Genomic DNA, 26529 nt, shown 5'->3' on the forward strand with positions numbered 1-26529 from the left:
TAAAAGGGAAAAAGTACCAAACCCAGGTGCATACTGGGTGTATACAAAGTGAAACCCTTCTAGAATGAAAGACTACTAATAAAATCTACGAATGAAGCAGAGTCTTGTATGTCCAAAGGAAAAGAATGCTAATCCAAGTGGGCTTTTACTTGTGAATTGTAAACTTGATATCCTTGAAGAATCACCTGTTCCTTTATCTATAAACTCACCCAAGGTGAGCAGGCCCTCTTCGAAAGCTTTATTTTGAAGTAATTTTCGGCATCCTGGAAACTCAAATAGTAGTACGAGGTTCCATCATGTTTAATAGAACTGTGCATTTTAACAAGATTTTTTAAGGGCATGTTTGCAGTAATTTGTACGTGCAATTGCATGTCTTCGTGTAATCAAGGTTAGTGAAGCAAAAATTCTTGCTTTATTAGAGGGTTGAAGAGAGGCAGCAATCTTTTTGGCCATATCAGCTGGTCGGAGGCTGATCTTCTATCTCTCCCTCTCAAGGTCAGTTTATAGAGGATAAGGACGGAAAGGAATAGCTGAGTGTCAGTCTTCTTTCCTTTGGGAGTTGTATGTTTAAAACTTCCTTCAGTTCTCTAAGGCCAGTGAGTGCTGTCTGATATAGGTTTTATTCCCTGTAAGAAAGCCTTTAAACTATAGTTTAGGTATCCTCAAACTAACTCCGTAAGGTAGCTTGCTATTACTCACAGACAGGATAGGGAAGCTCTAGAACAACCTATCTACTCGGACCTAGAAAGCCTAGCTACGAGAAGAGCGCCGTAGGATCTATTCTCTAGAAGTTCATCCTCATCCAATCCCAGAGAAGTAAGAAAAACCTTATCTCACCTTGCAATACAGGAAAGGTGCATCTTTCTACCTGTTCATGAAATCCCACGTCCCCGCCCTTGTCTTTATTACCATCAATTGGTTATGCTCGGTCGGAGATAGCTGCTACTTACGTACACGGATTGGTGGTTTTGGAGACCAAATTGCCCTAGCTCCAGAAGAGGTTAGCCGTTGTAGATTCAAACCTTGATCTTCTCTTTTCTTTATGAAGCTAGGGCCGTTGTTATTGGAAGGTAGAAGCCTGCAGCTCAGGCCCTTGGCAATGTACTCAGTGCTATGTGTCCTGACCCCATCCACCTGAAACAAAGATAGGGTAGTGATCGGCCAGTAGCCATAGGCTACCAAAGGCCTAACTATACAATTCGATTTCTAAGAAGTATGGACACGGATACGTGACACGACGTGGACAAGGGCATGCAAATTTTCAAAAAATGGATACAACACGTCACGTTGGGGACACGTGCAAAACATATAATTTTATATCTATTATATGCTATTATTTAAAATATTTAATATTTATTTTATGTCAAATATTTAATTTTATTAAATTTATTAATTTTAGGTATGCTGTTTTAGTAAAAAAAAATTTTTAAATGGTCCTTGGTGTGTCCTCAGCGTGTCTCCAACATGTCCACAGCGTGTCCCAACATGTTCGCAACATGTCCCAGTGTGTCCCCATATGTCCGACACGTGTTGGACACTTGTATGTCACCTCCGGAGAGGTGCCCATGCTTCATAGGTACTCCTGAAGAGAATTGAGATAAAGTCCTTATAAATAGCAGAAGTCTTTAAAATTCTTTAACCTGTTTAATCCCACAACATCCATTCAGAGAAAGTGCATAGATCAATGAAATGGATACAAACCACTGCTTCATTTAGTTACAATAGAGTACAACTTTAAAACAGAGCTACTGCATACATTTCATTTACCAAATTAACCATACTTGAGTTATTACAAAACATTTCTCCCAAGGAGAAGGCAAACATGTAGGTCCTTTATGTCTTATACACATATATACGAAGCTGACACAATCACTTTTGTCACCTACATACATATAGGGAGGAGAGGTGAGCCGAAGCCCAATGAATAGCATGTAATCAATGCTGTGAAAATTATCATTTATATGATAAAAACATAGTTGAACTGAGAGCTTAAACAGTTTGAGAACCAAATAGAGTTATATACATATCATTTCAAAAAATGATAATGAACATCCAACTGTTACTAACAAATGGAATAACCGGGTCGACTGCAGTTAGACAAACCCAATCATAGGTGGCAATGGAGATCACAGCAGCTGCTAGTACTATACTTTCTGTCCCCCAATAGCTGGGACTAGCCGAGGATTCCATGTGTATATTTATTTCGACATAACCATAGGATATTCATTAGTTTGAGACATTTCAATACAATTTGGATCAAACCAAGCTTTAAGCATTCAAAATAGAAGTTCAAATTGGCTTTGGGGAAATTCAACTCTCCTGAAGTCTTTCTAAGTGTGTGTAGTTCCAAATTAAATCAACCTACATCACATAATGCAATGCATGTTGGCACATAATTGTTAGATTTGCATAAGAGAAAGAAAAGAATGAAAAGAAGAAAATGAGAGAGAGAATGAATGAGTTTATTAACATATGCTAATCATATTAGGGTTCTCCCTTACACATATTTATAATAAAACGCTAAAGGAACAAAGGACATAACGACCCTTAGAAACTAATACTTAACACTCTCCCTCTAGTTGGTGCAAAGATATCTTTCATGCCCAACTTGCAGCAAATGGGGTGGAAAACCTTACTATTAAGACCCTTAGGTCATGTTTGTTTGGACAGGTTGGATAAGGGGGATTGTAATCTATTAGATTGTTAATCCTGGAATACATAGTCCTTGGACTATTTAGTTGGATAGGATGTGTATTCCATGTTTGTTTAATCATGGGATTAGATGTAAGGAAATGACTATTCCTTTGAATCTTATGTGTTTTTGAGATATTATGAAGAAGGATAAATGTTCAAAAGACAATTTTGACCTTTTAAATTGTTTACTAAATAATATCAATATTAAACATATCTTTAATATTTTAATTTTTTTGGGGCTAGATTAAATAAATTTTTTTTTTGAAAATTAAATAAATTTTTTTTTTAAATTAAATAAATAAAATATCAATAAAATTGTGTTCTTTTTTAAAATAAAATTTTAAATAAATTTATTTTAAAAAATAATAATTATTAAATAAAACATCAATAAAATTTTAAAATAAAACATTAATAAAATTTTATTTTAAAAAATTAAATAAATAAAATATCAATAAAAATTAAATAAAATTATTTTATTTTTAAATTGAGACATTTAAATTTTATTTAATATAAAACAAAATAAAATCAAATACTTGGAGGGCAAATATGTTATTTTACCATTTAATCCCATGAGATAGTTATCCCATGCCAATTCTATCCTATGCCCCCCCTAGGATACAATAGCCCCACTTATGTGGGATTAATAGTCTAACCGGACTCCTAATCCGGCCTACGAATTTGCAACCAAACAATGGACTCCATGATCCATTGGACATGGTGTCCAATCCCCTCTTCCAATCTCTCCAAACAAACACACCCTTAGTAAATACATCAGTCGATTGGTCTTCAGACTTCACAAAAGGCATACATATTAAACCCTTATTCAATTTTTCCTTGATGAAATGTCTATCGATCTCAATATGCTTTGTTCTGTCATGCTGAACAGGATTGTGAGCAATACTAATGGCAGCTTTGTTGTCACAATACAGTGTTAACAGTTAACTGCAAACATACCCGATATCACTTAACAAGGACTAGAGCCACATCAGTTCGCATGTACCATGCGCCATAGCCTTGCATTCTGCCTCTACACTAGATCTGGACACCACTGCTTGCTTTTTACTATGCCATGTGACTAAATTCCCCCATTCCCAAATGCATAGTAACTGGAGGTAGATCATCTGTCATCTATAGAACCAACCCAATCAGTATCTGTGAATGCCTCCAACCTCAAGGGACCATGATTGGAAAATAAAATCCCTTTTCCAGGAGTAGATTTAAGATACCTCAAAATGCAATATACTGCATCCAAATGAGGTGCACGGGACTTATGCATGAATTGATTCACAATCCCAACTGCATAGGCAATATCTGGATGAGTGTGGGATAGATATATAAACCTTCCCACAAGTCGTTGGTTCCTTTCCTTCTCCACAAGATTACCAATACGAGTGTTTTTAAGGCTCAAGGCGCACCAAGGCGCTAAAGGTCTCTCGGGGCCTAGGCGCAAGGCGAGGCGCGCGCTTTATTGAAGTAAGGCGCATGGTCTTGGTAAAAAATAGAAAAATTAACATAGACTAATCATTTGTAGTACTAAGACAATTTTTTTTAAAAATAAAAAATAATCAAGATTCAAGACAAAATATAAATTATAGAATAATTCTCAAAGCCATGAAAGTGCATATTACATAGCATTCCAATTTTCAAAGATAAAATAATCCACATTCAATAAAATAAAATAAAATAAAATAAAATAAAACATAAACACTAAACATCCAAAACATAAATATCCAACGAATACTAATATATGTCTTAACACTTAAAAATGTAATATCATAAGAAAGGATAGATTAGGTCGGTCAGTCAATCATCATCCTCAACATCAATGGCAAGCAAACTATCATCTTCTTCTCCATTAGTTGATTTATATCCCTCAACATCTTCCTCCTCTGTGTCATCTGAGCCCCGCTTCCTCTTCATCTATTAGTTGAAGTGGAGTTAATCTTGATGATTTAGATATCCTCGGTTGTGCCTTTGAGCGTGAACTTGTTGCTCTACTTGCATGGCTACTTTCTTCTACTCCAGAAGCTCTAGCAACAGTGGCCCACGTCAAGCCATCATCATCATCAAACACTGGCTCATTATCTTCATCTGATTCTCCGTCCATCCTCCTACGCAACCACTCATTGCTTTCATCAATATTTTGCAAAGATATGGGATCAAGAGTGTTGCGCATGTCATACCTAAATCTCAATGTTCTATTATATTTGACAAACACTAAATCATTGAGATGTTATTCCAATCTATTTATTTTCTTGTTATGAAGTTGCAAGTATTAAAAAGATTTTAAATTCTATATAATGAGAATAAAAAATATTTGAATTTAACAGAAAATTAGTTAGAATATTAAATACTCACATGTTCAAATACACCCCAATTTCGTTCACAACCTGATGAACTACATGTTAGGCTAAGGACTTTTATGGCAAAAGTTTGGGGTTTTAGAACCATATGGCGCCCAACAATCAGCTGCGATAATCACTAGTTAGAAATAATTGTTACAAAGTATTGAGTTTTACTAAAAGTATTACTAAAAATAAACTCTATGAGTTTATAATATATTACCTAGTGCCCTTGTATTTCTTTGCCTAATCGCAACAGGCTTGCCAAAAAGGCTCTCATCCTTCGTATAAATACTCATCTCATTAGTGATTAAATCTTGAACAATGACATCCGGGACCAACCTTTGCATGTATTCATAAAACCCATTCATCACTTCATGATCTTTTTGCACCTCTAAAGCTTTTGGGTAAAAGAATTCTGGGTTAAGAAAGTGTGCTGCTGCATGTAAAGGCCGATGCAATTGGACATCCCATTTTTTGTTGATGATTTTGAAGATTTCATTATACTTCTCTTCTTTATGATCAAATGAACTTGAAATGCATTCTTTTGCCTTATCCATTACCTCATAAATGTATCCCATGGGAGGTTTCTTCTCGGTATCAACCAATCTAAGCACTTTGACGAGAGGACCCGAGACCTTATGGGCAAACACAACAGTATTTCAAAATGAAGGCATCAACAGAGTTTGTGCCATTCTTTTACCTTGTGGCTCCTTTGCGCATTTGCTTGAGGTCCAGTCTTCGGAGGTGACCATCTTTCTCAAATTATTTTTTTGTTGATGCATCCTAGACAAAGTCAGAAAGGCGGTTGGAAATTTAGTTTTTGCAGGCTTGATCAAATTTTTTAGATCTGTATAGCGCCTCATCATGTTTAGCAACATAGGCCAGTTGTAAATGTATCCATGCACTGCAATACCCCTTTCAAATGTCTTTTTCAGTCTAGGTATCTTGAAAATGTCTGCTAACATCAAGTCCAAGCAATGAGTAGCACATGGTGTCCAATACAAGTGTTCATACTTGGCTTCCAAAAACCTCCCTATAATGTAACAATTACAAAAAATTATTATTTTCAAGTTTTTAAATTTTAAATACAAAACAAACTATGAGTAAACAATTTTGACGTAAGGAATGAGGAAATATTCTTACCCGTCAACACATTAGTTGCAACACTATCAGTGATAACTTCCACTATATTCTCTTTTCCAACTTTCTCCACAAACTTGTCTAGTAATTCAAATAGCTTCTGGCCATCCTTTGAATAGCTAGAAGCATCAACCGACTCAACAAACATGGTTCCTCTTGGACAATTAACTACAAAGTTAAGCAATGTCCTTCCTCTTTTATTAGTCCAGCCATCAGCCATTATGGAACACCTGTATTTTTCACAATCCTCTTTATGATTCTTCATCAAATCTTTAGTATGTTTCGCCTCTTTTTTGAGTTGGGTAACCCGCACGTCATGGTAAGTGGGTGGCTTCATACCGGGACCATATTGCCCAATGGCTTCAATCATTAGTCCAAAACTCTCATAATTTACTGCATTAAAAGGGATACCAGCATCATACATCCACCTTGCAAATCTTTGCACTACGCGAGCTCTCATTTCTTTTTTGTAAGGGTCATTCGCATCAATTTTGGTTTGCTGCCCTTTTGCTTGGTCTCTTCAATTTTTCACCACTGATTCAAGATTAGGTGTGAAGTAAACATCCATAGGCCCTTTTCTCTTTGTCATTTTTGATTTGGATTTGGATTTGGATGAACCTTGGCTGCTACTTGTCAACTTACGGCGTTGATTGACATTTATCTTAACAACATCATCATCTTCATCTTCATCTTCATCTTCCATGTCTATGTCATCGAAATCAGGCCACATGTTCATTTCTTCTTTTTGTCTCTTCTTTTTTGACATGAACTCTCTAATCTCTTCTCTTACATGAGCTGGACACTTCGGGCAAGCAGTGACATTCCTATAACCTCCCGCGAGGTGTTGTTTCACCCGATAAACACCTCCATTTGATACTTTACCACAAAAATTACACTCAAATTTGTTTAAATTATTCTCCTCTACTAAATGGGCATGTTGCCATGCCGGATCTTTTCTATTACTCTCCGATGTCATTTTCTACACAACAAATTTAATAAATGGAAAATAATTTCAGTATAATGTAATGTGTGATTAATTAATTATTTGTAATTTTTTTTCCTAATAGAGATAGGAAAAAAAAAAAAAAAAACAGAGACCAATAGCACAGTGTATTAATTAATTATTTGTAAAAAAATATTTAGTGTATTTTTTTAGTTAATCAATCAATAATATAAGTCTTATTTTGTATTTGTATTTGTATTTGTATTTTTTTTTTCTTCCTAACAGAGACTCAAAGGCATAATTGAACAAAAAAAAATATATATATAAAAAAAAAACAAAACGCAGAGCAGTCGACAATAGAGACTGAAGCAGCGAAGAAGAGAGAAGGAGAGAAGAAGGAAAAAAAAAACCTGAAATGTCGAAGAAGAAGAAGAAGAAGAAGAAGTAGTAGAGAGAGAGAGAGAGAGAGAGAGAGAGAGAGAGAGAGAGAATGAGAGTCGATCTGTAACGCCTTCAAAATAAACCCATAAATCATCCAACAATAGCATGCTTAGACACAAGAAAATAAAGCATAAATATATTCCATCAGAGTAATCATTACAAAATGTATTACATGTTGATGACAAAAGTAAATGCCCTATGGGCTTACAACTTTTCAAGTCAACACTTGGTACAAAAAGAGAGTACTAACTCTATACAAAGAAAGCCCTTGACTTGATATACATGTAATACAATCAAAACACAAAACAGCTCAATAGTCTCAAGCCTCCCAAGCTATGTCCTTGGAGGTGGCATGCTATCTGTACCTGAAAATGATGTCCCATAAAGGGTGAGCTACAGCCCAGTAGAAATATACTAAACCAACTATAAACAATGACTAAAATAATAGCATTCAATAGATGGTCCACACTTGTATTCCAACGTATTTTGTATTACAGTTTTGCGACAATCATGCCCATGGCACCCTTCAGTCTCCATTTCTTATTCAACTTTGAGTTTGAAAACAAGGCTTAGAACCTAGCCAAATAACCTAATGAGGTTAAGACTCATCTTTAAAACACTTTCGAAATTCATGATGGATACACATTTTGTTGCTGTATCAATAACACATAGAAACACTTCTATACTTCACAATTGATAACGATATACATTTTAGTGCTATATCAAATCAATTCAAACACTTCCATAATCCACACTTGATACACATTGTAGTGCCGTATCAATGTCACACGATATCCGGTTTATAGGTCCATCCCTTATCTTCCCTTAAACCGTGGAGTACATCCTCTATCTTCTCCCACACACAATGTATATAAACATAGATCATATACACAATCAATCAATACATAAAGTTAATGTATTATTCCAACCGCTATACTTGATAGCATACTCAATCGATTAGTTTTAGTTTGCCTAATTATCATGCATTGTTTACAACAATCAAGACTATCCTCCACCGATAGCCTAAAGCAGTTATTTCTAAACAGAAAATAAATGCACCAAATGGATAAAATATCAACATTTCAACTAGGTGAGTGATAAATGATCCAACTACACCCTTTAATCCCATATGTTCCCAATTTCAACGTTTTCAATTCAACTTCTCATTTCTCAAAATTAATTTCACAAATTAATTCATCAATGTAATTAGAGCATTTTCCATAATTAACAAAACAACCCTAAGGTTCCATTTCTATCAATAACCCAACATTTATCTCATTTCTCCATGCTAAACATGCATATAGGATTATATAAATAAAACCCCAATCTTTTGTAAAATTACACAAAGACCCAAACTTTCTCAAAATTACCCAACAATCTCCAACATATCAAAATGTTAAACTTTAAAGACAAAGCTCATAAGGAGGAGTAGGATATCCCTACCTCGAAGTTAGAGCTCAAATGGAGAAGAAGACCAAAACCAAAGTGTTCCAAACTCCAAACTTTTCGAATCAAAATGAAGCCCTCGACGATCAACACGCTTTTTACAAAGGCCGAAGGATAGGAGAACACTCTAACTAGATCAAACCGTAGAGAGAAGGGAAATCCTAGAGAGAGAGGCTCTGAAAAGTGCTTTTAGAAAGTAAGAGAGAGTGAATGTAAAAAGTGATTAAAAAATGTCCAGCTGCCCACTGATATACGACACTTCCGCGCAAGCGGAGAATAGAATGCTCGAGCGTCAAGCACAAAAATCTAGAGACGCTCTAGCGCAAGAAGGCCCGCTTGAGCTCCAAGACACAAGAATAAAATACATCCGCTCGAGCGTGAAAACCAGTCCGCTCGAGCGTAGATTTCCCCCTCCCAGAACTTTCACAGACAAAGCACTACCCGCTCGAGCTCCAACATACCCGCTCGAGCGCGACCCGCTCGAGCGTAGGAAACCCGCTCGAGCGTGAAAAACACACATGCAGAAGTTTTGCAGGGACACGAGATACTGGGAGTGTATAAATCCCGCTTGAGCGCAAGAATGCCCGCTCGAGCGGACAACCAAAAACCAAACTCCGCTCGAGCGCAGAACGATCCGCTCGAGCGTAACACCAAAAACCTGGGCAACTACACTAGAGACCAAAACTCAACCTACACACCCAACACATCCTATAACTCAAATACAAAGTACGAAAGGATGTAAACAAGATATAAACAACTGCTAACATCCACGGAACCAAGTTCGGATTACTGTACAACAAGGGGTAAAACCCGGAATCGCTATACGATCAAAGTCGAAGAAGCCAGAAGAAAAAAAAAAGACGCCACAGATTAGGGCAGAAGAAGAAGAAGGGAAGAGAGAGAGAGAGTCGAAGTCGAAGAAGCTGAAAGAAAAAAAAAAATAGACGACACAGATTAGGAGAAGAAGAAGAAGTCGTAGCGCACCTGGAATGTCGAAATCGAAGCCGAAGTTCAGCAGCACAGTCGAAGTCGAAGTTGAAGTCGAGGTCGAGAGAGGAAGAGATGACACAAATTAGGGATTTCATTTGAGTCGTATTGGGGTTGTATTGTACATGAGTTATAATCCTCTGTGGTTAGAGCCATTCGAATACACACCACAACCGTTAGATCAGAATTAGGGCTTAAACCATTAAGTGCGCCTAGGCGCGAGCCTTGCGCCTCTCTCGCCTGCTTCAAGTCGCGCCTAAGGCGTGCGACTTCTTCAAAACGCCTCGCCTGGGACCAGTTCAGGCGTATAGCCTGCGCCTCGATGCGCCTTGCACCTAGGCGCGCTTTTCACAACACTGACCAATACCACTACAAAGATAGTGATTAGCCTCAATTGGCGAATCAGCAGGTCGGCAGCCTAACATGCCAATTTCTTCATGGAGATCTAGGATATACTTTCGCTGAGAAATAAAGATGCCTTTTCCAAATCTGGCAACTTCAATCCTAAGAAAGTACCTCAACGGACTAAGGTCTTTGATCTCAAATTCCTTGGCCAACATCTTAAGAGGCGTCGCTTCCTTCTCATCATTGCCTGTCACAACTATGTCATCCACATATACTATAAGCACAGTTACCTTATTTGCATGGCGTTTGACAAACATTGTGTGATCTGCATTGCTGTGCTTATACCCGAATCTCAACATAGCCTTCAGGAATTTGTCAAACCAAGCTCAATAAGACTGTTTCAAACCATATAAAGCCTTTTTCAACCTACAGACTTTTTCAACTGTAGACTAAGATGAGAATCCTGGTGGTACATCCATATATACCTCCTCCTAAATCACTAAGGAGAAATGCATTTTTCACATCTAACTGCTATAAAGGCCATCCCAAATTAGCTGCATATGAGAGAATAGTTCAAATGGAATTCATCTTTACTACAGGAGCAAAGGTTTCTTGATAATCAATTCCATATGTTTGAGTAAACCCTTTGGCCACTAGTCCTGCTTATCGTTCAATTGTTCCATTCACTTTCTGCTTAATGGTGAACACCCACTTACACCATATAGGTTTTTTTCCACTGGAAGAGGAACCAACTCCTAAGTATTATTCTTGCTTAGAGCTTGCATCTCTTCTAACATGGCTACTTTTAACTTAGGATCATTTATAGCTTCCTTCCAACCCTAGGGAATACACAGAAGACAAAGACGAACCAAAAACATGATATGTAGAAAATAATGAATCATATGACACAAATTTAGAAATGAGGTGCTGAGCACAAGCCCAAACCCCCTTTCTAAGAGCAATACTTGTAGGGTGCTGAGGTGCATTACCTGGAACTAGCATGAGGACGATGATTGGTCTGGTGGCACAAGGGAAGTTTGCTCTTTCGGAAGCCGAGAAGAAGTTTTAAGATTAGCCCTGTCCAAACAACCACCAATGTCAGGCTCCACGTCAAAAGAACTGTTAGGCTCCCTCTCACCACAAATAACAGTCTGCTAACTAGGAAGGAAAAAAGATAACTCATGTTGATAGGCCATCTCCTCATCCACAATCTCATCCATATCACTCTCCCCCCAAGGAGATAGCGGAGGAGAAGTAAAGGACTCAGATTCACAAAAAGTGACATCCATACTAACATACACTTTGCGAGTGTGAGGATCATAACCAATAAAGACACAACGCACAGCCCGAGGATCAAGTTTCCCACGAGTACGAGGTTGTAGATGAGCAAAACAGACATGACAAAAACTCGAGGAGGAAGAGAAGAGGTAGGATATGCTACAGGAAGCAGTTGAAGAGGAATCTGGAATTGAAGGACACTTGAAGGCATACGGTTGATAAGGTAAACAGCGGTAAGAATAACATCACCCTAATAAGACTTAGGGACATTCATGGTAAACAAGAGAAAGCGAGCAACTTCAAGGAGATGGCCATTCTTGCATTTAGCAACTCCATTCTGCTAAGGAGTACCAACACAATTAGTCTGATAAAGGATGCCATGCGCCTCTAGGTATGCTTGAAAATCTCCATCAACATACTCAATCCCATTATCACTTAGTAGAATTTTGATTTGAGCATTAAAAAGATTGGTCATCATTTTATGAAAGGTTTGGGAAGAAGAAAAAACTTCACTCTTAGTTTGAAGCAAGTAAATCCAAGTCACACGGGAATAACAATCAATAAATGTAACAAACCAACGATACCTAGAAGTAGAAACCACAGGGGAAGGGCCCCACACATCTGTATGAATAAGCATAAAAGAAAAAGTACTTTTATTAATTGAAGAATAACAAGTACGTTTATGCTTTTTCTAGTTCACAAGCATCACATCTAAAAATATTCCTAGGACAATCACGAACTAAAGAAGGAAAAAGGTTCTCTAAAACACTAAAGGAAGGATGACCCAAACGACGATACCACTGATGAAGGAGATGAAGAGGGGAGCCAGTAGTGCACTTGAGAGCCTGAGATGGGACAGCAGACAGAACGGCATCCAAAAAGTACAGTCTACCTTGTGCTCTACCACTACCAATCGTTTTCCCCGTAGTTAGTTCTTGAAAGACACAATGAGTAAGAAAAAAGGTCACCGAGCAATTTAGATAAGTGGTAAGACTACTAATAGAAAGTAGGTTAGTGGAAAAATTAGGAACATGAAGCACGTATGAAAGAGAAAGTAAAGATGAACAATGAACCGAACCCTTGCCAGAGACAAAGGATAAAGTGTCATTAGCCACTCTAATCTTGTCTCGGCCAAAACAAGGAGAATAAGAATAAAAAAGACTAGAGGCACCTATCTAAAAGTTTTAGAGAAGAGAAAGAGATAGATAATGAGTGAGACCTCATCTCCTTTTATATTAAGAATAAAGCATATTTATAGGAGTGCTATAAGGCGTGAATTATGGGCCAGCTCATTACAGCCCATTACATCAATCAAGGAATAAAAACAGATCAAAATATGTGAATATAATTTCCTATTCTAACACTCCCCCTCAAGCTGGTGCAAAGATATCTCTCATGTCCGGCTTGTTGAGAATGTCATGAAACGGTTTGCTCCCTATTCCTTCGGTGAGAACATTTGCTAGTTGGTCCCCAGTCTTCACAAATGGAGTACATATGGTGCCACTAGTGAGCTTTTCCTTGATGAAGTGCTTATCAATCTCCACATGCTTGGTTCTGTCATGTTAAACTGGATTATGAGCTATGTTGATCACGGCCTTGTTGTCACAGTATGATCTCATGGAATCGGTGTGATAGATCCAAAGTCTCCCACCAATAGTCTAATCTATAGCAGCTCACATACACCCTGAGCTATAGCCTTGAATTTTGCCTCAGCACTAGATCTAGTAACAACATTATGTTTCATACTTCGCCATGTGATTAGGTTGCCTCCAACAAATGTGCAATACCCAGAAGTTGATCGTCTGTTAATGGCTGATCCAGCCCAATCCGCATCAGTAAATGCCTCCACACTGAGATATCCATGTTTTGAGAAATAGAAACCCTTTCTAGGAGAAGACTTTAGGTACCTCCGGATTCTCATAACTGCCTCTAAGGGGGAAGTTCTAGGAGCATGCATGAGCTGGCTAACCATGCTCACGGCAATGGCAATGTCTGGACGTGAGTCAGATAAGTATACGAGCTTACCCACTAGTCGTTGGTATCTCCCCCTGTCCACTGGCTCTCCCCCTTGATCCTCATTTAGTTTTTGGTCCGGTTCTAGAGGTGTATCACATGGTCTATCTCCAAGCATCCCAGTTTCCTGTAGTAAGTCCAGTATATACTTCCTCTAACATATGAAAATGCCATCCTTGGATCGAGCTACTTTAATGCCCAAGAAATACTTCAAATTACTGAAGTCTTTGATTTCAAACTCCTTGGCTTAGTATTCCTTCAACCGAGGGATCTCCTCAAAATAATTTCCTGTCAGAACAATATCATCAACATAAACAATAAAAGTTGTGGTCTTACCATGTGAGGAGTGCTTCACAAATAAGGTGTGATTAGCTTGACTTTGCTTGAATCCATATCTCAGCATAGCTTGAGCAAACCGTTCAAACCAAGCCCTAGGAGACTACTTTAGCCCTAGGAGACTGCTTAGCCCATAAAGTGACTTTCAGAGCCTGGACACTTTACCTTTGGACTTAGCATCCTCAAAACTAAGGGGAATATCCATATAGACCTCTTCTCCTAGGTCTCCACGAAGGAAGGCATTCTTTACATCAAACTGATGAAGTGACCAATCCAAATTTGCTGCAACAGAAAGTGGTATTCTTACAGAGTTCATCTTAGCAACTGGTACAAATGTCTCCTAGTAATCTACCCCATAAGTCTAAGTGAAGCCCTTAGCAACCAGTCTTGCTTTGTATAGTTCTATAAAACCATCTGCTTTGTATTTTACAATGTACACCCACTTACACCCAATTGGATTTTTGCCTCTAGGTAACTCCACTAGCTCCCAAGTGCCATTCTTGCTGAGAGTTCTCATCTCCTTCATCATGGCATATTTCCATTCAAGAATAGAGACAGCATCCTGAAAATTGTTTGGTAGACTCACAGAAGAAATCTTAGATAGAAAGGCTTTATATGAGGGAGACAGATTAGAATAAGAGACATGATTAGTAATAGGATGTTGAGTACATGACCTAACCCCCTTCCTATTAGCAATGGGAACATTAAGATAAGAAAACTCAAGAATAGGAGCATTAGAATCAAAATTATCTGGACTTTCAGGAGAGGGGGATGACTCTGGACACTCATAAGGAGAAGAAGTTGGCGGTAGAGGATGGAACATAGTCTCTTACATCTAGATGACTTTCTGTCTATCCTTGTCCCGGACATAAACTTTGCCTGCTTCCCTTTCCACAACAACTACGGGCTCATCATCCTTTATCTGTTCAACCACTGGCGGTAGTGGAACATGAATCTCTTCACACCAAGGCTCCCCTTTAAGGGATGACCGTGACACTGGGGAGGTGAGAAAGTAGGACTGGGACTCAAAGAAGGTGACATCCTTGGAGACAAACCATTTGCGAGTGGGAGGATGATAACATTTGTAACCTTTTTGTGTGGCAGAGTAACCCAAAAAAACACTTTTAAAAGACCGATGATCCAATTTACCACAGTGGGGTGAATGATTATGGACAAAACAAACAAAACCAAAGGTCTTAGGCAGAATAGAGAACCCAGTAGAAGTGGACTCGAATATAACTTGAAGAGGAGTTTGTTTTTGAAGGACTTGGGTGGGAAGACGATTAATCAAATAAGTGGCAGTGAGAACCGCTTCCCCCCAATAGGAATGAGGAACACACATTTCAAAGGATAGACAACGGGCCACATCAAGGAGATGACGATTTTTTCGTTCGGCAACACCATTTTGTTGAGGGGTATTAGTGCATGAAGTTTGATGAACAGTGCCATGAGTTGTGAAATAACAGGCAAGACCAGAGTCATCGGCAGCCTTCACAGAGTGTGACGAGGCCATGAAGCCCTATGGCAGTGGCTGACTGGGCTAGGGCTGTTGTTCCGTCTGCCAAAAATGGATGGGTAGCATTGTGGTGGTGTATGGGTGGCTTTGTGGTGGCTGTGTGGTGGTGTATGGGTTTAGGTTTGTGGCTCTGATACCATGAAAGTTTTAGAGCAAAGAAAGAGATAGGGAATGAGTGAGACCTCATCTCCTTTTATATTAAGAATAAAGCATATTTACAGGAGTGCCATAAGGCATGAATTACGGGCCAGCTCATTAAAGCCCATTGCATCAATCAAGGAACAAAAACAAATCAGAATATGTGAATATAATTTCCTATTCTAACACTATCATGTGATCGGGGGCACTAGAATCAATAATCCAAGAAAGCGACGATGATATACTAAGAGCACTAGCAAGAATACCTGTGTGGGCAAAATTGGAAGAAGCTGGAGTGAAGAAGCTATGGTAGATGGAGAATCAAGCCAAGCCAGCAAATGCCTAAGAGTGTGTAAGTCATCCTAAGAAAGAGTACTAGGCTCAAAAGAAGTGCTAGCAACAATCTTAGACATATGTGCTTGGGGACAAGTTGTATTACCACGCCCCTGACCCGAGTAGGGCGGCCATTCAGTTTCCAACAATGCTCTCGATCATGTTTGTCTTTCTTACAATAATTACACTTCAATTGATCTCGATCAACCAGTGTACCTTGACTACCTTCTGAGCCGAACTAGACCAAGGAGCTCGAGTAGGAGGAGCAACAACCAAGGTAGAACGATCTTGAATAGAGGAATGAACTATAGCACTACGTCGACTCTCCTCTTGCAGGACAAGAGCATAAGCCTTGTGTAGGGTGGAAAAAGGTGAACAACCTAACACCTGGATGCGAATTTGATCGTACTCCAAATGCAGTCCAGCAAGAAAGTCATACACACGTTCCTTCTCCACGGTTTGCTGAAACAAAGTGGCATCCCTAGAGCAAACAGCCTGGAAGCTATGGTAATAGTCTAGTTCCTGCCACAAGCTACTCAATTCAGCATAGTATATTGCGAGTGATCTATCCTTCTGATCTAAGCCTTGAAGCTTTTTCCTCAACTCATACGCCTGTGCAACATTACCCTGTTGGGAGTACATTTGGGCTGCAGTTGTCTAAATCTTATGAGTAGTATCTAATAAGAGGAAACTACGACTAATGGTGGGCTGCATAGAGTTGATTAGCCAAGTCATAACAAGAGCATTCTCAGAAATCCATTGAGTATGCATTGAGTCATCACCATCTGATAGGGGAAGAGAACCAGTAATGTAGCTAGTCAAACAACGAGCAGCAATAGCAAGACTGCAAGAGTGTGACCAAATCAAATAGTTGGAACCATCCAGTTTAACGAGACTAATTTGAAGAGAGGGACTGTCGTTAAGAGTAATAACATGACACAACCCATCCTCATCACTAACTGTATCAGTCTCACCCTCAGCCATTGAAAATTAAATCCCCACAATAGAAAAAACAAACACCAACCCAAACCAGCAAAAAACAAAGGCAAATCTACAAACTCAACTTAGGGACAAAAGTTATCTCCAGAGACAAAAATAGAGCCGAAACATGGGCTGGAGAAGCCAAAATTGTTAGCTGAAAAACAACCCCAGCAAGGACTTCTGAAAAATCAACCAATTTTTCCAAAAAATCAACAAAACATTGGAAAAACATTCGAACACACATCAAAAAATTAAAATAAAAATCTAGGGTGAAACCCCATCAAATTTTGACCATGAAGGATTTTTTTTTTTTTTTGGTTGTGTATAGGGAAAAACGAATGAAACAAGGAACAAGGGGAAGAATCTTCAAGGAGGAAGATGAAGCTCTGATACCATGTTAGATTTGCATAAGAAAAAGAAAAGAATGAATAGAAGAAGAAAAGAGAGAGATAGAACGGCTGAGTTTATTAACATACACTAATCATATTAGGGTTCTCCCTTACACATTTATAATAAAAGGCTAAAGGAGCAAAGGACATAACTACCCTTAGACACTAATACTTGACAATAATTCATTTCAGCAAAAGGAGAGAATTGAATTCATTTCCTTAAATTAAAATTCCCCATATTTTAGGAGATATGGTCAAAAGAGTGCAACTTGTTAGATTATACTTCTCAAATAATTAGGGATTTTCCAACTCAAAAGCTTAAATTCAATTAATATAGGTGTGGAAAATAAGTTCTTTGATTCTTCTCTAAAAATATCATCTCTAAACAAAACCAACCAATTAAAAGGTCATAATTAGGTGCAGGAACATGAATATTACCTTAGTTTAAGCTAGGAACGAGTTTAGATCAAGAATTGAAACTTCCCCCTTCCCCCTTCCTCTTCTCTCTCTCTCTCTCTCTCTCTCTCTCTCTCATTTTGTTTTTATTTGATTTATTTGAAGAAGAGACACTTGTCTCTACAATATTTACATATATCTAATATAAGGGGGTGGCACAGTCCTAAGTGAGGTGTATGCTTGGTTGTCCCTATTAATAACATCACTAACTAAATTAACACTAATTAAGCTAGGTTAGTACTAATTAATCAAGTTTAGGCCTACTAATTACATTTAACCTGATTAATTATGGCTAAGCTTAATTAATCTTGATTGATTACAGAAATCACGCTTAATTACCATTAATCCCGATTAAGTTTTCAGATAATATATGAAATTGTCTAGTACATTAGACCAATACAATTAAGCACCTTACCTTGATTAAGTATTCAAGAGCACACATGAGCATACTATGTTTAAAAATGAAATTTTCTAAATCTTGTATCCCTAAACTTCAATCCATTTCCTACCAAAACATATTTCCAAAGCATTTCAAATATTAAAGAGGCTAGTGCAACTCAAGCACTTAAACATGAAACAAAACATGCATGTGTCATGCAATAATACTAGAGGCGTTACACTATGGCTGATTTACAATCTCTCTTCCTTTATGTGGGAGTCTCATTTTAGGTGTAGAGCATGAAATTTGGAAGTTAATAATTCCTTATCTGGAAAGAGGGTCTTTATCCTTGCAAACCTTAGTGGACATTTGCACTCTCCTTGAATTGGAGTTCTCTTGAAGCGATTTTGGTGAATTGTTTGTATGTAGTATACATAAAACTATTCATCAACATAACTCAGCAGATCTTTATTCCTGAACTATTTAGGGTTGGGACAAATAATTGTACAACAGACTGGCCTAAAATATCCGCAATTCCTCTATAGTTGTATCTCTCACACAAGCTAACTTGTGAATGTCTGCCTTGTGTCTTTTTTGCTACTTTCAACTTGGATCATAATTCAGACCACTAGTCAGTTATATGCATCACTTAGTGTATGCTGCATGCAGTTGTAGGATCGTAAACACGTTTTTCACAGAGTCTTGAATTTGTTCTACACTCTTGCCATTCTGACTAACGCATTTGTTTGTCTTTAATATTTAGCTACATTGTTGTTCATTCATTTCATCCTTTTCTGGTCTACATCCTATTTATTCTCTATGCAGTACAATAATTAACTTTGTTTATGATCAGAAATCCTGATGTGTAGACAACTTCTATCACACATTTATTATTGTGTCTTTTATTCCTTTCTCTAATAGGTTGGTGATTTGGTGTTTATATGCATTTTAAGGCTGCTTGGTCTAATTACTGCTTGAGAATGACCTTGTAGTGAATTCTGATACAGGTAGAAGTTCTTGGAGTTTCTCTTCCTTGGAAAAGTATCTTTTCGTCTGGTTTGGATATGAGTCCATTTTGTGCTGCTGCTTTATCCAATGAAAAAGTGTCACCACCTGCGCAACCAGATGCATCTTCTGACCTATGGGTAGACCATCTGACGGGAAACAACACGCCTTCAGAATCCATTTCTCAACCAGTGATGGGGAATTCTGTACATGAGGGAAGTGACTTTCTTGACATCCCTGACAAAGCTGCAACTGCACACCTGACTGGTGAAACTGATTCTGAATTGTCTCTGTCACAAGACATAAGACTTTCAGACAGTGGTGCACAGCAATACATAAATTGTTTCAAGTTCCTTTCAGGCCCCAATATGGTATGTTAACATTATGTTAAATTTTGTTCTGGATTATCGTTTTACTGCTTGCTTGCTTACATCACTATGATGTAAATTTTTGGTAGTTCTTTGGCAACATTTTATCCTGATCTGCAGTTATGATTCCTTGACATCTTTCTTTCTTTTTTTTTCATTATTTGTTTCATTTTATGAATTCCATGACACAAAATATCTATATCCATTATGCAATGCATACCTATAACTTCTTTTGTAGAGTGAGTGTCAAGGTTGATCATGTGCCTAACACTTCACAGCTGTAATCCCTGGTGTGTCTCAGAGCAAACCCATTTAAAACTGTTAGAGACCTTCCATTGGCTTTTCAATGTAAGCCATGTGTGTAATTCCTTTAAAACATGTGCACTGACTTAATATCACTCTCACATGTCAAATGTGCATGCTGCAAAAATTTCTTGTGATAGGCTATGCATGTCAAAGATGTGCGTACTATATGAAAACCTTGTGACGACGTTCACACAAAACGTTTGTTGCAGAATAATGTAAGTTTGCTGCCATTGTTTAAATTGCTGCTCCAAATTAATTGATTAGTGTTGTGGTTCACGTTCTGCATCTTTTCGACTTCACAATATAAGATATGACTATTGAAGCAACATTATTTTCTTTTTTTTATGTAACTTTTGCCTACTTAATTATTCAATTTTGCAGGAAAGGAAACTGGGTTTCATAGAAGCTATGAAACTCGAAATTGAAAGGCTTCACCTAGATCTTTCAGCCGCTGAAAGAGATAGAGCTTTATTGTCAATTGGCATTGATCATGCTACTGTAAATCCAAATGTATTGCTTGATGAATTGTACATAGGAAAGTTATGCAGGGTTGCGAACACTCTTGCTTTGCTTGGGCAGGCTTCAGTTGAAGACCAAATTACTGCTGCTATTGGTCTGGAGACTATTGATTATAGTTCTATGGATTTCTGGAATATTGCTAATATTGGGGAGAGTTGTTCTGGTGGCATGTGTCAGATTCATGCTGAAGCTGGGGCAGATGGACATGCATCCTCTACTTTGTCTGCTTCAGCATCTTCACAATCTGTCTTTTTTTGTTCTCAATGTAAGAGAAAGGTTTGCAAAATTTGTTCTGCTGGGAGAGGAGCTCTTCTGCTAGCAAGCTACAACTCAAAGGAGGTGTCATACTATAATGGTGTATCAAGCCAGGTTGGATCAATCCATAGCAGCCCAGCTGATGTATCTTCAAATCGTTCAATGGATCTGAATGGAGTTGTTTGTAAGCTATGCTGCACTGATATTGTGCTTGATGCATTAATCTTGGACTATGTCAGGGTCTTGATAAGCATGCGCAGAAGTGCTCGTGCAAACAGTGCTGTACAGAAAGCTTTGGGCCATGTCATTGGATTTTCTTCAAGGGATTATCCTACTAAAATAAATAAGTCTTCTGATAAACATGAAAATGCTAAAATCTTAAGACAATTACTTAATGGAGAAGAATCACTTGCCGAATTTCCGTTTGCCAGCTTTTTACACTCAGTATGTTCTTGCTTCTATCTTGTTTTGATTTTGGTCTATAAATTTATGGGCATAGTTTTTCTTATATATGTAGTTTCGTGTGATAAATTGGACACGTCCTAGGTCTACCATGTTTTTGTTATGATGCCTTGTAACTATCTAATGTTACTCATCCTTTGTCACCATCACTATTCAATATTCATTAAGGTATAGATCCATGGCTGTCTTTGTACACAGCTAGAGTCAATGTGGAGATTTTATCTAGTATTTTCTATTTGTGTTTCATGTGATATTTTTTTTATTAACTTACCTATTTTTCATGTTTTGGAATTTTGATTAATAAGACTAGGTGGTTTGTTTCTTGTGTGAAGTTCTATAGTCAAAGAAGAGTGAGGATTCCTAATAAAAATGAGAAATGGAAACTATATCACTTAGATGACCATCCCTCGATAACCTTCTCTCTCTCTCTCTCTCTCTCTCTCTCGTTATTTTCTTAAAGGTTTTCCTTTCCTTTTTGTTGTTTAGGTCTAGACCTAGGCCTGCCCCCCATGGTTGGTTTTAATCAAAGGCACATAACAAATCATGGGATTAGCTTTTGGAGTTTAGTTTGGTTTATAATTATATGCCTCCTGTAACTGGATTGGGGCAGTTAGCATCAAGGTTGTTAAAACCGGGATTCTATGTAGGATCGGTGAGAGGGTTTCATGGATCGAATTGAGGATCGTAAGATTCTAGTTTATATTAAAAATAAGGTAAAAATACAAATTAGGATGATACATGTTAAAATTAAGGTGAAAACACAAATCCAACTATTCTGTTTACGATCCTATATGATCCTACTTCTAATCTTACTGTAACACTGATCCTACAACGATTTGGATCGTTTTAACAATTTAGGATCGTAGGATCCTATGATCTGGATTGCGATTTTGATAACCATGGCCACCATGCACTTCACCAGAATTGCTCAAACTTTTGCTCCTTGAAGCTTTTCACAATGAATTTCTTTGAACATGACTCAAATATGCTTTTAGAACCATGGTAGTAACAGAATATGTTACATAAGGAGAATCTGACTTAGTGTCACATGTTGGTCTTGCAGAAAAGGCAACATTGTGTGTGGCATTATCTAGACACCCACCATGGTGTTTGCAAAGGCAAGCAAACACTAAAAAGTAAACTTGTGGGTCGAGGAGTGTCAACCATTAAGCACTAGACTAGCTTGCAAGCAAAAACACGTATAAGACCCAAGCGACGATGAAATGAAGCATTTTATGCATCTTCTTGAGCTATTACAATGCACAATAGAAGTTACTATTAATGTCCTACACATCTACTCCTACATTACAATAAAGGCCAAGGTAGTCTAGTTCATCACTTGGGTATCCCTTTAAAACAGCTTTTTAAGCCATTAGCAATCTTAGGAGGAAACATAAAAAAATACTGCTATGGTTGAGCATGCATGGGCGCTGGCAACTGGCGCAACTGTGAGCACACAGCAAGGGTGCTGGGAGTGTGCACCATGTGGTTCATTGTGCACTCGCTCCTGACGACTGGCGAAAGACCCGGTCATATGCTCCATAGTACTAAGAGATCAATTCACTTCTTCTGAGATGGCAAACTAAATGTTAATTGAATAGAGATGTCAGTTATCGACAAAGAAAACCAATACCGGTGTCAACTGTGCTGGTCACTTCACTAAACTGAGGCTCTGATACCAATTTGTCACTGTTGGCTTTGAGGAATGGGCAAAGTCGTGAATGGTACTAGCTAGACAACCTAACTAATCTGCCAAATGTCACAGTGGTGTTTGCAACAGCAAACAAATACTAAAAAATAAACATGTGGCCCAATGAGTGTCAACCAACAAACCAAAGACTAGCTAGCAAGCAAACCTGTATGAGACCTGAGTGATAATAAAATGAAGCATTTTATACATCTTGTCGAGCTATTACAGTGCACAAAAGAAGTTACAAATTAATGCACTACATCTATTCTTGGGGTGTAATAGCTATTTAGGTCATTAACAAATTGGCAAGAGGGAACATCAGAAATACTTCTACGGCCTGGATGCACAGGGCCTGGGCAACTAGTGCAGATGCGCACGCAGCAGGGGTGCTGGAGTTGATTGCAGGTGTGGTGTTGGGCCCTGAGTGCAAATTATGTGAGCTGGTGTGCGCCCATTGGCAGGCACTGGGCCCTGGGCGCATAGCTTGCAGCAGGGTGCCTGGACATGCATGGACATGTGCAGCACTCTGGTTTGTCGTGCTGTCCTGCTTATGGGCACTGTGCAAGGGCCATAGTTGACTAGAGAGGCAAGGTGTTGGCCGTTGGATAAGCGCACCTTGACATTGAGTCATGCATCAGAGTTGATTGTTGTTGAAAAGAATCTGATTGTGTGGAGTGTACAGTGTATGGTTACAGAACTAACCACGGTTTTTTTTTCTTTTTTTCTCAAGCAGTGATACCATCATATCAATTTTACTTCCTAGTGCTGAATTTTTGCTTTATTATGAATTTCAGAAAGCTTAAATTGCTTCATGCAGAAATCTTCAAGATAATGTCATATCATGTGCTCTGACAATCAGGAAGTACCTTGACATGAACATATAAGATTTATGTAATTTGTACGCCACAAGACTATTGTAGGCACTACATTCTTTTTGGCATCCAGATATTTTACCTTTTGGATGTTTAACTTGGATTGTAGGTTGAAACAGCAGCAGGTTCAGAACCACTCTTGTCATTGCTTGCACCACTTGATTCTGGATTACAACATTCATATTCATATTGGAAAGCTCCTTCTAATACCTCCTGTGTTGAATTTGTTATTGTTCTTGGTGATCTTTCTGATGTTTCGGGGGTGGTCCTACTCATTAGTCCCTGTGGCTATTCGATGTCTGATGCTCCAACTGTAAGTACACCTATCTTTACCAAGCTGCTTCTTGTTAAATGAATATCAGCTGACAAAGCTCTGTATCTCAATGCATTTATGAGAAGCAAAAAACTAACAATTGATGTTTATGTATTATCTTGAACTATAAATGTTTTGTTGGATGTGGTCTACTTCTCTCAAATTGCTGTTTTAGGGTTTCCAGTTTGTAGATGCATGTCTGAGAAAACGTCATTTTTAGAGTTCTATTTCAGACAAAATATTTTATAACTTTTCCTAATCCTTGTTCAACAAGAAATTAGGTTCAGAAATTCTTAGGATATATTTAAGGAAATTGTTTTATGGCTTATGAGATAGAAGTGTTTGTAAGGCTCTTGAAAGTGTGTGGTTTCTTTGTAACTATTGTGAGCTGTCTCTTCTCATCCATGATGAGAGGCAGGATTATTGGACAACAGTAAATAGTGTTTTTGTGCAGGACTCTTCATAGCTGCTCAAGTTCCTCAACCATCTGTCTTGGTTTAATTGCAATGAGATATCAAATCTTTTTCAACGTAAACTTTTTCATATAATTTTGTATATTCCTGAGTGACAAATTTCTTCAAGAAATGAGTGGAATCAAGATATTTTCGTTCAAATTTGTTTTGTTTTGAGCTGCAAAGCTGTCTTTATTTTATTGCGTAGGAGCTACAGGTTCTTTCAAGAGCATTATTCTATGATGCATTAAGTATAGTATGGTTTCTTATCAGTGCCCTGCTTTCTATTTTGTACAAGTTTTGTTTGGGATCATGGTCTTCTTGTATTTCAAATAAGTGGTTCAAATTATATGTATGAAATTTCCACTTATTTGTAACTGTAGCATCTGTGTCTGACCAAACCCAGTTTGATTGCAGTAATTCTTTTTTTCTCTTTTATTTTCCTTTTGGATTTCCCATTCAAATCATCTGCGTTAGTTTATATGGTTATAACTTGAAGCCTAGTTTCCAACCATGTTCTTAACAATTCCCATCCATGATACAATTCAAATGATGCAAGTATCGTCCCAATACTGGCCAATCAAAATATAATGTAATCACACAAAATCTTATTTTGAATTGAGGAAGATTTATCTTTCTTTAACTCCATATGGGCCTTCATCACCATTTCTTGCACATGCATCGTGTGTGCTACGGCTTCAAGTATATATATATTTCCTTGTATTATTCATGTTACTGACGGAAACTATTAGTTTCCGCAGTAAATTCTGGTTTCACCACTTTTTGTCAATGAGTTCCTCTTTATTGTTAGTGCAGGTGCAAATTTGGGCCAGCAATAAAATACACAAGGAAGAAAGATCATGTATGGGGAAATGGGATGTTCGCTCCCTGATCACATCTTCCTCAGAACTTTGCAGAACTGAAAATTTGGGTAAATTGGATACAGTTCCTAGGCATGTAAAGTTAGCCTTTAGAAATCCTGTTCGATGCCGTATCATTTGGATAACACTACGCCTTCAGAGAACTGTTTCAAGTTCTGTTAATTTTGAGAAAGACTTTAATCTTTTGTCACTAGATGAAAACCCTTTTTCACAACTTGATCGACGTGCCTCTTTCGGAGGGCCAGTTGATAGTGACCCATGTCTTCATGCCAAAAGAATTCTAGTGGTTGGAAGCCCTGTGAGAAAAGATATGGGGCTTACATCACCACAGGGCTCTGACCAGATAAATTTTAGAAGCTGGTTGGACAAAGCTCCACAACTAAATAGATTCAAGGTGCAATTAGTGCTTTTATCAATGTTCAGTCTCAGTCATTAGGTTTGCTATAAATTTTTAATTCCTTTAATAATCTTTTTCAGGTCCCAATAGAGGCTGAGAGGTTAATGGACAATGATCTTGTCTTGGAACAGTATCTATCACCAGCTTCACCTTTGCTGGCAGGATTTCGTCTCGATGGTTTCAGTGCAATAAGGCCTCGAGTTACCCATTCACCTTCTTCTGATGTAAATATGTGGAACATGCCATCATCATATTTAGAAGATAGACATATATCCCCAGTTGTATTGTATATCCAAGTATCTGCTCTCCAGGTACTCACAATGCCCACTTTATTATACTTCTATGTCATTCATTTACCTTTTGAACTAATTGGATCTGCTAATTGGATCTGTTTCCCTATTTTGATTGGGTTTTTCACTTGTTCAAAGCTCAATAACTAAATATGCAATATTCGGAAGCATGAGCAAATCATGGTGACTATTTGCGTGATCCCGGTGCTATCTTTTAGTTTCACCCATTTGTGCAAAACCAAAAATAGTTGTTTTGGCTCTAGGCAATCACCTTGGGTAATGCTAGGATTTTTTAGGTCCTTAAAAAGTGTTGAGAATGAGATAGTTTTAGTGATTTTTTGTAAGCAAGACATGAAAGCTATTTTTGCTTACTAGGCAAAAGCTAGATAAGTCTCTTACTTTCTTCTCATCATATGTATTCAGGATTCCTATTGACTCCAGTTGCTTTACTAGTTTTGTTGTTAAATTGGCATGTATTAGTATATATTTTGCACGCTCTCCTGCTTCTAAGTACCTAAGCCTTAAAAGATTGTTGTTAAAGTAGCATTTGTACTGATCA

At 37.9% G+C, this 26529-nt stretch overlaps 1 protein-coding gene across 6 annotated transcripts in view; it reads left to right on the forward strand.

Annotated features, from left to right (window-relative positions):
• LOC114257548 (putative phosphoinositide phosphatase SAC9) overlaps positions 1-26529 on the forward strand; it is a 64173-nt gene that overhangs the window by 35985 nt on the left and 1659 nt on the right. For 4 of the 6 annotated variants that reach the window (XM_082878214.1, XM_082878213.1, XM_082878212.1 and 1 more), the window contains 5 exons: positions 19168-19536; positions 20221-21057; positions 23747-23950; positions 25219-25677; positions 25761-25991. In XM_082878214.1, the coding sequence (XP_082734340.1) occupies positions 19168-19536; positions 20221-21057; positions 23747-23950; positions 25219-25677; positions 25761-25991 (2100 nt within the window). Of the gene's footprint in view, positions 1-19167; positions 19537-20220; positions 21058-23746; positions 23951-25213; positions 25678-25760; positions 25992-26529 lie in introns of all 6 variants that reach the window. The other 2 variants (XR_014335499.1, XR_014335498.1) reach the window with 1 other exon arrangement.

The sequence above is a fragment of the Camellia sinensis genome, chromosome 7, assembly GCF_055761805.1.
Source record: "Camellia sinensis isolate YWXY chromosome 7, ASM5576180v1, whole genome shotgun sequence".
NCBI classification, from domain to species: Eukaryota; Viridiplantae; Streptophyta; class Magnoliopsida; order Ericales; family Theaceae; genus Camellia; species Camellia sinensis.